The sequence below is a fragment of the Clinocottus analis genome, unplaced genomic scaffold, assembly GCF_023055335.1.
Source record: "Clinocottus analis isolate CAN_PGR_092001 unplaced genomic scaffold, fCliAna1.0.p SCAF_8, whole genome shotgun sequence".
Classification (NCBI taxonomy): domain Eukaryota; kingdom Metazoa; phylum Chordata; class Actinopteri; order Perciformes; family Cottidae; genus Clinocottus; species Clinocottus analis.
Window position 1 is genome coordinate 1,630,727 of NW_027176240.1, and position 14,991 is coordinate 1,645,717.

General features: G+C 40.7%; 3 protein-coding genes across 3 annotated transcripts in view; 1 reads left to right on the plus strand and 2 right to left on the minus strand.

The window, feature by feature from the left end:
* Positions 1-647: 647 nt before the first annotated feature.
* LOC137779450 (clathrin heavy chain linker domain-containing protein 1-like) lies at positions 648-6,863 on the minus strand. Its single transcript, XM_068567185.1, has 11 exons — positions 6,474-6,863; positions 5,531-5,709; positions 5,183-5,271; positions 4,602-4,800; positions 3,847-3,962; positions 3,297-3,396; positions 3,109-3,215; positions 2,820-2,991; positions 2,538-2,740; positions 1,610-1,798; positions 648-943 (listed from the first exon to the last, which is right to left on the minus strand). The coding sequence occupies exons 1-11, from the start codon at positions 6,675-6,677 to the stop codon at positions 747-749; spliced, it is 1,755 nt and encodes a 584-aa protein (XP_068423286.1). The 5' UTR covers positions 6,678-6,863; the 3' UTR covers positions 648-746.
* Positions 6,864-7,101: 238 nt separating this feature from the next.
* rps27a (ribosomal protein S27a) lies at positions 7,102-8,974 on the plus strand. The gene is made up of 6 exons (XM_068567751.1): positions 7,102-7,166; positions 7,278-7,342; positions 7,745-7,799; positions 8,326-8,411; positions 8,524-8,655; positions 8,779-8,974. The coding sequence occupies exons 2-6, from the start codon at positions 7,295-7,297 to the stop codon at positions 8,926-8,928; spliced, it is 471 nt and encodes a 156-aa protein (XP_068423852.1). The 5' UTR covers positions 7,102-7,166; positions 7,278-7,294; the 3' UTR covers positions 8,929-8,974.
* Positions 8,975-10,304: 1,330 nt separating this feature from the next.
* LOC137779641 (bone morphogenetic protein receptor type-1A-like) overlaps positions 10,305-14,991 on the minus strand; it is a 42,499-nt gene continuing 37,812 nt past the window's right edge. The window contains exons 10-13 of the mRNA XM_068567725.1: positions 14,448-14,745; positions 14,172-14,347; positions 12,801-12,931; positions 10,305-12,283 (exon numbers count right to left, since the gene is read on the minus strand). Coding sequence (XP_068423826.1) covers positions 12,158-12,283; positions 12,801-12,931; positions 14,172-14,347; positions 14,448-14,745 — 731 coding nt within the window. The 3' untranslated portion in view covers positions 10,305-12,157. The remainder of the gene's footprint in view (positions 12,284-12,800; positions 12,932-14,171; positions 14,348-14,447; positions 14,746-14,991) is intronic.

The window sequence follows — 14,991 nt, forward strand, 5'->3', positions numbered from 1 at the left end:
CATTAGGAACATAATTTTAACAAGTTGTGCTTCCTTGCTTTCAAAGTGCTCCACTCCTGCGTGAATGTCTGAAGGCCACTTTCATTTGAGTTTGTGAATCTGTTCGCCACCTGCTGGCTGTCAGCCGCCACTGCTTCAGATTTTTTCCCTGAGTCATCTCACTGAAACTAACTGAAGGTCAAAGGTCTCCTCGACAGCTGAGGGATCAGATGTGTGAACATTTACGCCTAAAAGGTCAAATGTTGTGCTCTATCATTCTGCCGTTCTACTTTTGTACAATGTGTGACTTTAGTTTGGTTATAGTCTGACTAACCGGATGTCGCCTGTGCTTTAAAGCTTACTGTTGGCATCAGCTTCTTCCTCCCTTCTTATCTGTTATTGTGATTGTTTAAAGAACTACAAATGAGCCGGAGCACCAGAATGATAATGTGTAGAGCCGGACCTTTCTTTAGCGCTGCCACGGCTATGTGGAAATAGGTCTGGCTGTGCAAGACTAGGTCTGGTTTTCACCACATAAACATTCAAATCCTTGGGTTTTATATCTGAGCGTCAGAGATTCTGATATTAAAGATGAAGGGAAACACATTTTTTGTCTGAAACAGAAACTTAAAGTGCTATTTAAGCTTTGACACAACAGCTACCAGAACTTAAGTGTTTGAAACAACTTTTTTTAAAGCTTTTCCGGCACACATACGAAGAGAAAACGGATGTTTCTGTGATTATTCAACCTTTTCAAGGTTCAGTTCTCAAAGGAAGACGTGATCCATGAGCTCGGCTCCCTCCATGTCCGGGGACAGGATCCTGGTGCCGCTCTGGTCCAGGAGGATGGACAGGATGGAGCGGCTCAGGTCAGCCCGGTCCAGCTCAGAGCACAGAGACGCCACGGCGGTCCAGACGTCCACTGAAGCGCCGCTGTCCTGCAGGATCACCTCCATCAGAACCTCTGCGGAGGAACCGGGGACACACAGCGAGAACGAGACAGATTAAGATTAAGAAAACTACAAAACCGAGTAAAACTGTACAAAATTAAGCAAACGCAAAACTCTCAGTACAAACATTGGGGCCAAAAATGTCAGTATCGTCTTAATATTGATCAAACCTGCCTTTTTTTCAATGACTACAGCTGATATCTAGCTACATTACTCATGTTTTCAAGCCTGTTCTGATGCAACATGATTATTAATAATTGTTAAAAAGGGACATTTGTTACAGCACAGAACATATAGTATGTGGGCTCGGGCACATTTATATTGGGCTCTTCCAAGCTGTTAGCACTGGTAGTTAAGGCGCTATAAATACCCACAACCGTGCTATGTCATGACAGCTGTTCTGTTGGAGAACCTCGCCAATATCTTCTTTGTTGATCGAATGAGTGGTAAAATAAAAGGCAGAAGTATCAATACGCAAATATATAGAAATAACGAAAGCAAAGCGCTTGCATACTTCTGTTTTTCTGTAGATTCATGACTAAAATCTGTGAACTTCATGCCAACATTGCACTGCGGCAGCGTTTGTCGCAAGTCAGGAAACTACCAAACAGACACAAACACTGCACCAGAACTGCGTTGTGTTACCGCTGGCTTCGGGCCTGCTGACAGTCTGTGTTTACCTCGTCCTTTGCTGACAAAGCTGCCCAGGAGCTGCAGAGCGATCTGCTGCTGCTGCTGCTGAGGGTCAGCCAGCAGAGTGTGACAGACCACGCCCACTGACAAGATGGCCGCCCGGCCCTGCTGAGGTGCTGTCAACAGCTGGATGAGGGAGATGCTGGGCAGGCGATCCAGAACCCACGTATAGTCCTCTGAGAGAGAGAGAGAGAGAGAGAGAGAGAGAGAGAGAGAGAGAGAGAGAGAGAGAGAGAGAGAGAGAGAGAGAGAGAGAGAGAGAGATAACCGCTTTTGAATAAGTTATGCAAGGAAACACATTTGTCTTTCTTCATTTTTGAGGACCCTGTTTGATGAACATTTCCAAATCAGCTGCTGTTGATGTTTTCCTTTTTTCGTTCAATAATAACTAGTTTAATGGAGATTTTTTTTTTTGAAAGTGTAATTCCAACATGAAAATCTATTATTCACTTTTCAAAAAAAAACGATTCGATGATTCAGCATAAGTGAGCCTCGATCATTATTGAACCAAAACAGTGCAATTTGGCGCTAAATATGAAGTTTGTCCGTCTTTCTTTGGACAAAGACAAACCTTTTGAAGAGGTTTAAAAAGTTCCAGTCGTGCAAATTTAACCCCTCTTTTTATACAAAGACTTTTCTACAGACTGAAGGCATAAAAGACTTTTAAAATATATAGAGCAGCTCCCTCAGTAATCTAAAAGTAACACATGAAGATCCTAAATTCAATATCAGTGTGATTCTCTGGCCCCTACCTCTCGCTTTAAATCAAACTTAACCATTGAAACTAAATCAAAAGTAGAAACAAAACCTTTAAAATAGTGACGACTGACCAAAAATGTCCTCACGGTGTAGGAATGTCGTCACCGCGATGGTCGAACAAGTCAAACTAACACACACACACACACACACACAGACCAGCTGTGAAGTCCCGGCAATGGTCCATGAAGTCGACCGCGCTGTCGATGAAGCCTCTCCTGCACATGCTCAATGCGGTCTTCCTGTCCAGCCCGCAGGCCGTGTAGACGCTGGTGGCCAACGCCAGACACAGGTCGGCCACGCCGGGGCTCTTCTGAGCATGCTCGGTCAGGATGTCGCCCAATTCCTCGGAGAAGCTCAGTCTGCGAGGATAAAAGACCGTTAGGAGCCGAGCAGCAGCAGCTAATGGTAAAAAAAATACAAAGCACGTGATGTGTTTACTTGTTGTTGTTGACGGCGTAGGTGATGAGCCGCGTGGCGCCCTGCTGCAGGGAACAGAGCACGAGCTGCAGGGAGAGAGCAGCCGGCAGCTCGTCGCCGGCCGGGACGGTCGCCAGTAGAGCGTCGAAGAAGAGGAAGAGAGGGGAGAGAGAGCCCGGCGAGGCCTGCACACCTGGCAGAGAGACAGGTGAGCAGGAAGACGCGTTTTAACAACAAACAGGAAGCAATAAACAGGAACAAACGCTGTCTGTTGAGCTCACGGAGGGCTGGAGGAGGAGAAAAACCCCACCTTTAAACATCTCCATGGTGTCGAGGTTCCTCAGGGCTCCTCGAGGAGATCGAGCAGCGAGGAGCGCAGCTTCCTCATACTGCGCCGAATCCAAGAGCTCAATGAACCTGGCGGGCGGAGAAAGACGCTTCAGAGAGTCTGCAGAGTTCAGATAAACCCATCAAGACTTTGTCTGGCCAACGCCGCACCTGTTCAGGTAATCTCGCAGGAGTTTAGCCTCGTCGACTCCGATCGGCTCTTCGTGCTCGAACAGTTTGGTGTCGATGGCGATGTCTTCATCCTCCGTGACTGCGGGGTGATGGGAGATTGTTTTTTTAACCTAGGCCTAAGTGTTGGCTCAGAGGTGATGGAAAAATATCAAGACAGGTTTCAATAATTATGGAAATAACTTGAATGTGTGTATATTTGTTTGTTTCAAACATAAATTGACACTGAGAGATGGAACTTTATGAAACGATACCTGGATATGCAGAAACGATTTGATAAATAAATAACATTGCCGTTAAAACTAAAAATAAGATAATATTACAATTAATGCAGATATTGATTATTTGATCAAATGTGAGATGTTTTCATTTTCTTCTTTATTTATTCACTTCTGTTACTATTTCTATTTCTTTATGCAAATGAGCCGCTGTGATCATGTGTCATCGGGTCGACTTCTAGTCCACAGGTCAACACATAAAACCCATGAATATGAATCACAAAGTGTTTTGTTTGTTCGCAGCATTGTCTCACCGCTCATCCGTCTGATGTTCTCCAGTGTGGAACCCAAGAGTTCCTCCAGGGGAACCTGCTGATTCTCTTCCTCCAAGCTGGACAGCCAGTCAGACACTAATCTCAAACGCATGTATCTGCAGACGGACAAAAATACAGAACAAACTGATTTATTTGGAGAATATTGACGACAGCTGCTCAACGAGCGTCCCTCCATCTGGTATGGATGTATGACTGATGTAAACGTGGTAACTTATACAGAAAAGTTTGTTTTACAAGTTCTTCGGCTCCATTTAACCTTTTGGAAACCCCTATTCTCGTTTTAAGTCCCAGCATGCCCCATTCAGACAATCTTTTGACATAAAATATGTAATATTCTTTGCATTTTTGAACCGAACGACACAGTTTTTTGACTGAAACTCCTTCCTAACAGACCAAGACTTTGTTTTATTGTGATTTTTGTTGCAGATTCTGATTCTTTAGGTCCTAATCTTTCCAAAAAGGTGTCTTATTGACGCTCCAGGAGGCGTTTTTGGGCATCTGGCTCATATCATGCTGGATGTTCATAGTTATGATCAAAATATCTTTTAAAAGTGATTTTTTTCTTCCTTTTTTTCCCAGGACTTTGCTAAACAAATACATACAATAAACCTAAGTATTGGAATTAATTTGGGGTTCCTACAACGACTCAAACTCATGGAAAAAGAGGTCTAGAGACAAAATTGCTTCCACACTTTTCAACGGGTTGAACATGAGACACTTTAAAGAGCTCTTACAGGAGTTTCAGTTGCTTGTTCTTGGTGCCCAGCTGCTCTTTGTAGTCCTTGGCGGTCTGCAGCTCGGCGTCCAGCTCAGCTTTGACCTCCAGAGAGACGCAGTGACTCTTCCTGTCCAGAAGAGCAGCTCTCTGGGATTCAAGATGCTTCAGGTGTCTGTCCAGAGCCTCCGGGTCCTCTGATTCAGCTACCGTCAAACCTGGGAGACGAGAAGGATGCGAGGATGTTTTACAATGAGATGATACACTTTCAAAGCGTCTCTTCTCTCGTTTGACTCGTTTTGTAGTAGTTTTGCATCTCTTAGTCATCATTTTGTGTCTATTTGTAGTAAACGTGTGTCTCTTGTGACGTATTTCCAATGCATGGTCGAGCCACGGATCTAATCAACTCGACTGGTTTTCCATGAGAAGAAGTTGTGACTTGTATCACTATATCTAATAATCTCTTAGTAGTCTGTTTGTGTAGTTCTTTGTTTATCTTCACAGTTGTGTTTGCGTCTGTTTGTTGTCATGTTGCCTCTCTTTGTGCTCATTTGATTGACTTTACAGCAAGAAATGCCTGAGTGTTAGTATCAGTGGTACCAGGTATCCATGTGCTCTGCTCTTGAGATGATTTCTGTCTCTTCATCTCCTCTTGAAGTTCTGCTGTTTCCCTCTGAATGACGCTGATTCTGGAAAGAGTCAAAAAGATGAATGCAGTCAGAAAATGGATGGCAAGTTGTGTTTAAAACCTCGAAACAATCCCTCATTCAAACTAGATTTCAAAACATTGACGTCATATCAGGAATTCATGCAAAAAGGTTTAGCTTTATATTGTTTTAAATAGACAGATATGATGCTTTTGTCAAGGCTTTCAGGACCTAACATTTAAATCCTCAAGCATCCTTCTCTTGGATCAAACGTCCTCACAAGCATAGTACAATAGCATACCTCTCTCTCAGGTGGGTGGCTCGTCTCCGGCAGGTTATGACTGACTTCACATGTGACGTGGAGGAGGCCAGAGTTCGTTGAGCCACCTCATCCCTCCTCTGCAGCTCACTGATTACATCATCATACTCCGTCTTTATGGTCAGCAGAAGTTTCTTATAGGCCGTCGCTCGGCCAATAACCTGGAGGAAACGAGACGAGGAGGAGAAATAACAAGAGAGCGGCTGAGTCAGAATCAGAGGTACAGACACAATAATATAGTCTCAAAAATGTCCACAAGTTTCAAGTAAAAGTACTGTAAATAAAAATGTATTTAAGTCAAAGTAAAAAAGTATGAGAATCAAAATATACTTAAAGTACTAAAAGTACGGTCCATTTTAAAATGTTATGAACTTGGATTATAATCAATGATGAATATACCTGAATATTGTACTTTTTGTACTTAGTCATCATTTATGGAAACAAAACACATTTTCACATAAAACATTAAATACAATCACAATGACCACTTTCCAAAATACTGACTGTGGTACTGTAAGTATTTTGGTAAAAGTAACAATAATGAAGTATTAGCATTAGTATTAGTATTAGTATTAGCATACATTAATGTATGCTTAGGTTACCAAACGATTTCAGAATAATATTTACTATATTATTGGATTATAATAATTAATGCAGTCATGTGTTCCTCACTTTAATGTTGCAACTGGAAAAGGTACAACACCTATATATACTGCTGGGTAGGTTTAATTTAGAATAACATGTCATAATGTATGTTTTATAATAGGTTTTAATCATTTTTAAAGTGACTAAAGCTTTCAAATAACTCTAAAAATGCACAAATTAACTGAAAATTGTACTCCAGGAGTTACAGTTGAGTTATCTAACAAGTTTACATGAAAAAAACACCTTCACGTTAAAGACCTTTACATTATTATTAAAATACCTTGTTAAAGACATGGCGGTAGACGGTGTACCGGAGCTCGTCCGGTCCCTCGTCCGGACACCCGAGGGTCCGTTTCTCTTGCTCGATAAACTCATCCAGAGATTGGAAAAACTTCTCGGTGGTCTCGGAAATCAAAATGTCCGCCGCTGAACATCTTTCTTCTGTTCTTGAAGATGAAATGCGGGAGTTTTGCGGCTCAGACATAGTTAGGATTTTGTACACGTAATTAGTTTTATTTTACCTGGAAATGGATTTTTTTAGTTAAGCATTTGGTTGTTCCCTTTTTTTAAAAAAAAGTTATGCTCCACTATACATTTAGACTGAAAAAAAATTAAATAACGATATGGTTGGAAAAAAAAGACGTAAGCTAGCTTTTACATATTTGAAGATCATTTCGGTGCTCACTTTGATTTGCGTTGTCATGGTTACAGTGAAAGTGTAACTGGGAAATGTATTTTATTTTATTTTATTAAGTCAGTTTAAAAGTATATTGTGCTCAGTAAATGTTACGTTCACACCAACGTTATTACCAAAAAAAATTCTCACATAAAAAAAAAAAATCTAAAATTGGTTGATAATTTCATTCAGGCACTCTTGACGGGCTACCCACCCCGTGCAAACTCGGGCAGAAAACCCCGTCGCTCGCTTTCGAAAGCCCTCTTCTCGTGATCCGCCATTACGAGTGAACCTGTGGTAAGATCGTGCTCTGTGTTTAAACCGAACTTTTATCACAATGTAACGATTTCCACGAGCAAATTTCTGCATCTGCAACAAGTCATAAGTCTTACGTGTTTTCCCGTGTAGGTGGGTTGAACGCCAGGATGCAGATTTTCGTCAAAACCCTCACGGGGAAGACCATAACCCTCGAGGTGAGTTAGCCGGGCTGTGGTGGAGGGATGTGGCGTTCAATGGCTGCAGCTACTTAGAGTTTTATTGACTTAATTGTCAAACAAGCTCATATATACTCCTATAATAAACCCCATTATACACTACTCATCTGCTACGGTGCTTAGACTTATTTAAACATCGCTGGTGTGGACGTTGTGCACTGTCGTAGCATGTAGCTTATAGTTGCAGCTAAGTGGCTAAGCTAGCACTTGCGTAGAACACCGTAAACACGTGCAGATGTAAACTGACCGTTTTGCCTCTCACATTTTCCATGATGCATTACATTGATGAAAAAAATGTTGCGGGACATCTTACCAAGTGCTATGGCAGCGTTGACCGGAAGAAGGTGTCATGGCTGACATATCTTCTCTTTACTTTTACAGGTTGAACCTTCAGATACTATCGAAAATGTCAAGGCCAAAATCCAGGACAAAGAGGGTAAGTTACTTAAATTGTTTTATTTAAAACGTTATCTGTTTGGTAACACCGGGGACATTTATGATATTTTAACACTTGGCACATTTTCTTAATTACTTGCATGCTTCTACTAAAGTAACTGATCTGAAGTACATCTTCCACCACTTAACTAAATATATTTTGGGCAATAAGACATTTGAAAAGGCCCCTTTGACTTCACAACTGTTCCAAATATTAAATCTTTAAAATAGCTGTCCACCCTTTAAACCTAGTCCTTCCTGTCAACTACCTGATCAGCTGTTAGTCTGATAATAAATAATCTTGAGTAAGAATCAACTTCCAATTGTGCTAAATGTTTTAATGTCTCTATTTGTAAAAGTAATGTTTTTTGGTGGGGTAAATATTCATAAATATGTATCTAATTGTAAAACATTTAGGTCATCGCCGTAAATGACATCTCAAATCCCATTTTTACTACGCTGCAGTGGTTTTACATTGACTTAATTCCATCTGTATCATGTGTTGACCTGTGTTTGGTGCTCTGCAGGCATCCCTCCCGATCAGCAGAGGTTGATCTTCGCTGGAAAGCAGCTGGAGGACGGCCGCACGCTGTCCGACTACAACATCCAGAAGGTGAGGACAGAAGTCCTGATCCCACTTGAAATGGATGTTTTTATCTCTTGTGAAAAATATCTGTTCTATCAGCCGGTTGTTGACTGTTATTTACCTTTTTTCTTCTCTTCAGGAGTCCACCCTCCACTTGGTGTTGAGGCTGCGTGGTGGTGCTAAGAAAAGGAAGAAGAAGTCTTACACCACCCCCAAGAAGAACAAGCACAAGAGGAAGAAGGTCAAGCTCGCAGTGCTCAAGTACTACAAGGTACAAACCAGTTTCAGTCCTACAACAATCATCCATATCAAACTTCAAAGTGAAGACGCAACATCTGAAATGCTTATTAAACCTGAGGTTATTCTTTCTAAACTGTTTTTGTTTTTCCCCCAGGTCGATGAGAACGGTAAAATCCACCGACTGAGGCGCGAGTGTCCCGCTGACGAGTGCGGTGCCGGTGTTTTCATGGCGAGCCACTTCGACCGTCACTACTGTGGCAAGTGCTGCCTGACGTACTGTTTCAACAAGCCCGAGGATAAATAGACACTGACCTGGTGTTCATAATAAAGATGGCAATGTTTTGACACAACTCCGACTGTTTCTTCTGAAGAGTTTTTATTTAACTGTGAAAACATGATCTGTTCTAAAAGTCTTTACAAACTAGCTGTATGGTTTTAAAATATTGAGAGTTTATATCTTTAACATGGTAGCGGAAATCTGAATATTGTAGCTTTGATTTTGAGCAGAACAAAATATTCTGCTACATTTGTCAAATTAAGTCTTTAGTTGAAGCAAATCACATTTCCAGCCTTCACACATTTGCCTTATTTCATAGAAACCAAATGTTGCAACTGGAAAGATGCAGATGTCTGAGATTGTGCTGGAAATCTTGATACTGGGGTTGTGCCATATTTCTTAACCAACATTACGTTATACCTCATTGATCCATTCACGATTAATGGACAACCGGATTTGCCTCAAGTCAGCCTTCAGATAATTTCACCATAAAAATAATTGCAAGAAGAATTGGTGCACAAGTATTAAAAGGCACAATCTTACATTTGCATACCACTTGTTCCTAATTATAGGAAAAAGATTCATCTGCACAGTATGTCCTCATTGAGGAAACTCCTTTCAGACTCACCTGGTTCTGCTGCAGTTTCAGCGTTTGTCCAGCAGGTGGCGCTGTTACGTCAAAACAATATGCTGCATTCCTCAGATCAGATAAAATCATCAATTTAATCATAAGATTGTCGTTGCATGTAAACAGCTATAAACTAAGGTGTTTATATCTGGGTAGATAATTAAAATATGAACACCTTTTTTATATATGATTTAAGACATTCAGGTTTAAAGTAGGGACCTTGCATCAGGTAAATATATTTAACTTTTTGGTTCATTCATTTCTCATCTTTAATTCTCACTACACACAATTAAACTTGAGGAATCCAAATTATAATTTTAACCTTCATATTTGTTATTTAGCCTGTATTTGTGGGTCAGATCCAAGAACCCTGAGGTCAGAGCTCCTCTTCAAAGTCAGACTCTGAATTTTCATAAATGTAATCCTCACATCCTAAAACTTCTTCCTCTCCATCAAAAGCTTCTCTTTCTAACAAAATCAACTGCATGATATAAATGTGTACGAAGGTGTATAGACTGAAAATGTTAGCTTTGACTTCCGAGTCAATTTTATTCTCCTGGCATCACAAACAATACTGCTAGTACGTATTGTTTTGCCCCAAATCATTAATAATAATGTAGATTTTTGACCATGTGGTTATTTTCAGATTCAATTTCTTAACATATTCAGATTTTCAATCACAAAATGGCTTTATAAAAATACAGATGGTCCGTTTCCATCTTTTATATCCGTTACTGCCTCCACGAGTCAACAAAAACAACAGTTTGAAGAACAGTTTGTGTACTAAAATAAGGTTATTTACTTAAAAATCGTTACATTGGACAGACTGTATACAGAGTTTTTCATTTCCTTGGTAAACTCATAAGGCACCGAACTAGATGCTGTACAAAACAACAACACCAAAACAAAAACAATACAGATTTACATATTAGAGATTATTCTTATACGGGGAGTTTCTTTGCATATTTATGACAGAGAAAAACACTAAAGCCACCGCTCTTAAATGTGTGAACTGTATGATCGGTTAGCTTCATTCGACCCAGGGTGTGTTTAGCCTAGCTTAGCACACATACTGTAAGCATGGGGGACGCTGCTAGCTTAGCTCAAACGCTAACTGCTGCTTATATGTCTAATGTTATATTTCGGTTTCTACATTTAGTTTAAAAAAAAGAAAGATTAATCAATCCAAAAATATTTAGAGATATACATTTTTATAGTGCGAAGCTAACGGTTTACCCTCGCTTCCAGTCTTTGTGCTAAGCTAGGCTAATCACGTTCTGGACTGGTTTCCCAAACAATATTAATGAGAAAGTTGTGTCCCAAAAATGCAACTGAAGTAATGCCTTTAATGCCTTAGAATGGAGAACAATTGAAGTAAATCTATGGTAAATCCCTAAAAATATCTGATTGAAGGAGTGAAACCTGAGTGGGAGGAGCCAAAGTTGATATAGGAACAATTGTACGCTAATTTGGTTAATTTTAATTTTTAAAATAATTTCCCTTCCCTCCTAATAAGTCGTGTCCTTTGGCTTCTTTTTTCCCTCTTTTTTTTTAAAACCACATTAAAATTTTTAAGTCAAGTTATATTGCTATTTTTTAAGTCATACAGGACTTTATTTTGGAAAAATCTTTAGCTCATGTTTGAATTGTGCCATGAATTCAGCATATAATGTAAATTTAAAGGATACATCAAGACACGTCAAGAAAGAGATTTTGTAAAACTGAAAATACTTAAAATTAAAATTGCATCAAAACCATGTCGGACAGCGGAAAGGGGAGGTACTTAGCGGAAGTGGGCGGTACTTAGCCTCTGTATTGGCACTGATAGACTAGGCTCCGCCCACTGAGTTTCAACTCAACCAATCAGATTTCTTTGCGACACCAGAGCAGCTCGACCTCTTTATAACATCAATCTCCAGACGAACAGCTGACGGACAGACAGGACGTGGACAGACGGACAGACGGACAGACAGGACGGTAGACGTCTTCGTAGCGACTCCATCGTCGTCTCCTGGACGTCGACACCACTGCAGCAAAGTGTCCTGGTGGTGTTTTTTTATTTAAATCCTCTCTTTACTGGGTGCAGCATTCTAACCATAACATTTATTTACACATTAAAATTCACATATTATAATAGTACCTTTTTTGTTTTAATAATTAACTCTACTTTTTAGAGTGGAGATATATTTCAATATGGCAGGAGAACTCAGTCCTGGAGAGAAAGTTAAAAAAAATAAAATAGGCTTTTTTTTTTTTAGTGTTTTTGAAAAGTGGAGGAAGGCGACGAGAGTCCTTTAAAAAAAAAAACATTTCTGTGTTCATTCACAAGGAGCATCGAGAGGCCGCCTTCTCTTCCAGCCATCAACATCTTTATCGTCTCGTTTGGCTTTCACAGAAAGCGTCAAACCTGGAGAGAGGAAGAGGAGGATGAGGAGGAGGAAGGACTCCAAGTTTGTTTCCAGACAGCCTGAAGGAGGAGGAAGGAGGAGACGCACAGTTCAGCCCTGAAATGGGTCCATTATTATCTCCCAACTCCTCCTCTTCCTCCTCCTGCTGATGAAGAGGGGATGCACTGAGCAGGTCAGGTTGAGTGTGGGACGAAGAGGAGGAGGAAGAGGAGGAGTGAGGTCAGATCTTGATGTCCTGGGACTCCACCATCTTGGCGAGCGTCTTCTTCACTCTGAGGATGGTGAGGCGGGAGGCGGGGTTGTGAGCCCAGCACTCTGACATCAGCTTCAGCATCGCCCGAAGGCACTGCGGAAATACGACAACACACAGTCAGGAAATCTTCCTTTTTATTTTGTGGCTAAATGTGGCTAGTTTTTCTTTTAAATGATATTTTTTCCTATTTAATTACTTATTTATTATATTTTTTTCAAGCGAATGTCTCTTGTTTCACTATATCCTGCTGTAATTAATACTTATTAATAATATAATAACAATAATAAAAGGATCATTCTTATGAATTTCAGTAATTTTCTAGAAAAAAAATGTGAGGATTTTCTGTTTTTCTCAGTTTTATATTTCAGTAAAAGTGATTTTTCTCATTCATCTTCGGGCTTTTAAAGTTATAATATGATGGACCAAAAACCTGCATTGCTTTTTGATCATCATTCATGACAGCAAAGTTAAGTTTTTGAGTGTTGGTTGCACAAAATAAATGAAAATATTTTGTTTTAACATCATTTTGTTTTGGTTTATGTCACAATAAATGTAATATTTTGGGGCTTTTGGACTGTTGATGGAAGATGACAAGAGATCAACGTCTCACCTCGTCGCTGTTCCAGCGATTAGACACCGTCGGCCTCATTCCCTTCACACAAACCACCTCCAGCATGTCTTCATAAGACGGGTCCGAGGGAACCATCTCGTAGTACGGCAGCTGGTAGTCCTCCACGATGCCTGAGAATCAAAACAGAAATAATTGTGTTTGAGTCGTTGTAGGAACCCCAAATTAATTCCAATACTTGTGTTTATTGTGTGCATTTGTTCAACAAAGTCTTGGGAATAAAAAACTATGAACATCCAGCATGATATGAGTCAGATTCCACAAAAATGTCTCCTGGAGCGTCAATAAGACACCTTTTTGGAAAGATTAGGACCTAAAGAATCAGAATCTGCAACAAAAATCACAATAAAACAAAGTCTTGGTCTGTTAGGAAGGAGTTTCAGTCAAGAAACTGGGTCGTTCGGTTCAAAAATGGAAAAATATTACGCATTTTATGCCAAAAGATTGTCTAAATCGGGCATGCTGGGACTTAAAATTGGAGCAAAAGGATTTTTGCACACGGTTTCCAAAAGGTTAACCTTTTTCTGGCGACTGCTTTAATTTGATGAAATACTTAACTATGCAATATTTTAATAATCTTGCGGTCAGGATGGACGTGGAGGCTCTGGACCGTCTGCAGCGTCTCGTTCTGACCAGCAGGAGGCGACACTTCATCTAACAAAGCAGCTGACTCTGCTCGCTGACTCCCAAAGATAAAAGCTTTGAATGTTTTCACTGACCAATCACAGCTGAGCGTTAAAACAGACCACGTCCACTGGCAGGAAACGACAGAAATGTGTTCGGGGACTAAATTAGGGATGAAAACTGACGTTCTCAAACAATTAGTTTATAAAGAATTAACTATTAAAAGGGGAATATTAAGTGAAAAAAAGGTTTCACAGTTTCTTTAATAAGCTGGTTTTGTGCGACAAATTCCAAAACCTTAAAATATTCAATCTACTGCAGTTTATTAAAAAAGTAAGAAAATAATCCAATCTGAAATTGAAGAAATTTCTTTAAATTTTTTATTTTTTTTACATTTGAATAATTAATCAAGATCCAAAAACAGATTAAATTAATAATACAATTTGAAAATATTTTCAATTAATCCTAAAATACAAAGAAATTTACGCTTGTTATGTCTGACTAAAAATTAAAATTAAAAATTAAATAAAGACACCTGAGAATTTTTTTTTTGCTTGAAAAATTACTGAAAAGATTCAAAGTTGACACTTAAATTTCAATTGATCGACTTATTTTTGCGTCTCTACATCCACTAAACAACACCGCGTGTGTGTGTGTGTGTGTGTGTGTGTGTGTGTGTGTGTGTGTGTGTGTGTGTGTGTGTGTGTGTGTGTGTGTGTGTGTGTGTACCTCCGGTGACGCAGCGTCTGGCCATCTCCCAGATGACGAGGCTGTAGCTGTACATGTCGGCCATGATGTACGCCTGGAAGTGGTTCTTGTTGAGGCTGTCGTCCAGCACCTCGGGCGCCATGTAGCGCCGCGTCCCGACCCGGGTGCTCAGGGGGACGTCCACCTCGTTGGTGTCGCTGTGGCAACAACAACAACAACAACAACAACAAGAGATGAGGTCACAGTCGTTTCATACGGTGAGTTAGCTTAGCATACGCGCAAACACGTGGGGCGCACCTGTTGAACTTGACGGCGAGGCCGAGGTCGGCGATGCAGCAGGCGCCGTTCTTCTTCATCAGGATGTTCTTGCTCTTCAGGTCGCGGTGGGCGATGGCCGGCTTCCCCTGCGTGCCGTAGATCTCGGTGTGCAGGTGGCAGAGGCCGCAGGCGGCCGAGTACGCCAGCCGCAGCAGCGTCTGCGTGTCCAGCGTGGTCGTCTTCAGGTAGTCGTACAGCGAGCCCACCTCGTGGTAGTCCGTGATGAGGAAGAGCTGCGTGAAGGCGCCGGTGCCTTTGATGTCGGCCGCGATGAAGCCTGCGGGGCGGAGGGGGGAGGGGCGGGGAGATGATTGACAGGTCAGACCTCCGCCGATGAGGAAATGAAACCGTATCGCGTTCGTTAATTATTATTATTATTATGTTTAATTTACTCCTACAGAAGATCACTTATACCTTCAACTGGAGCTTTACATATATAATAAAGTTGCTCTTTGACTACAAATCATGTTTATTTTACAACTACAACACGACCGTTTCTCCCAAAACTGTGAAGTTATTATAA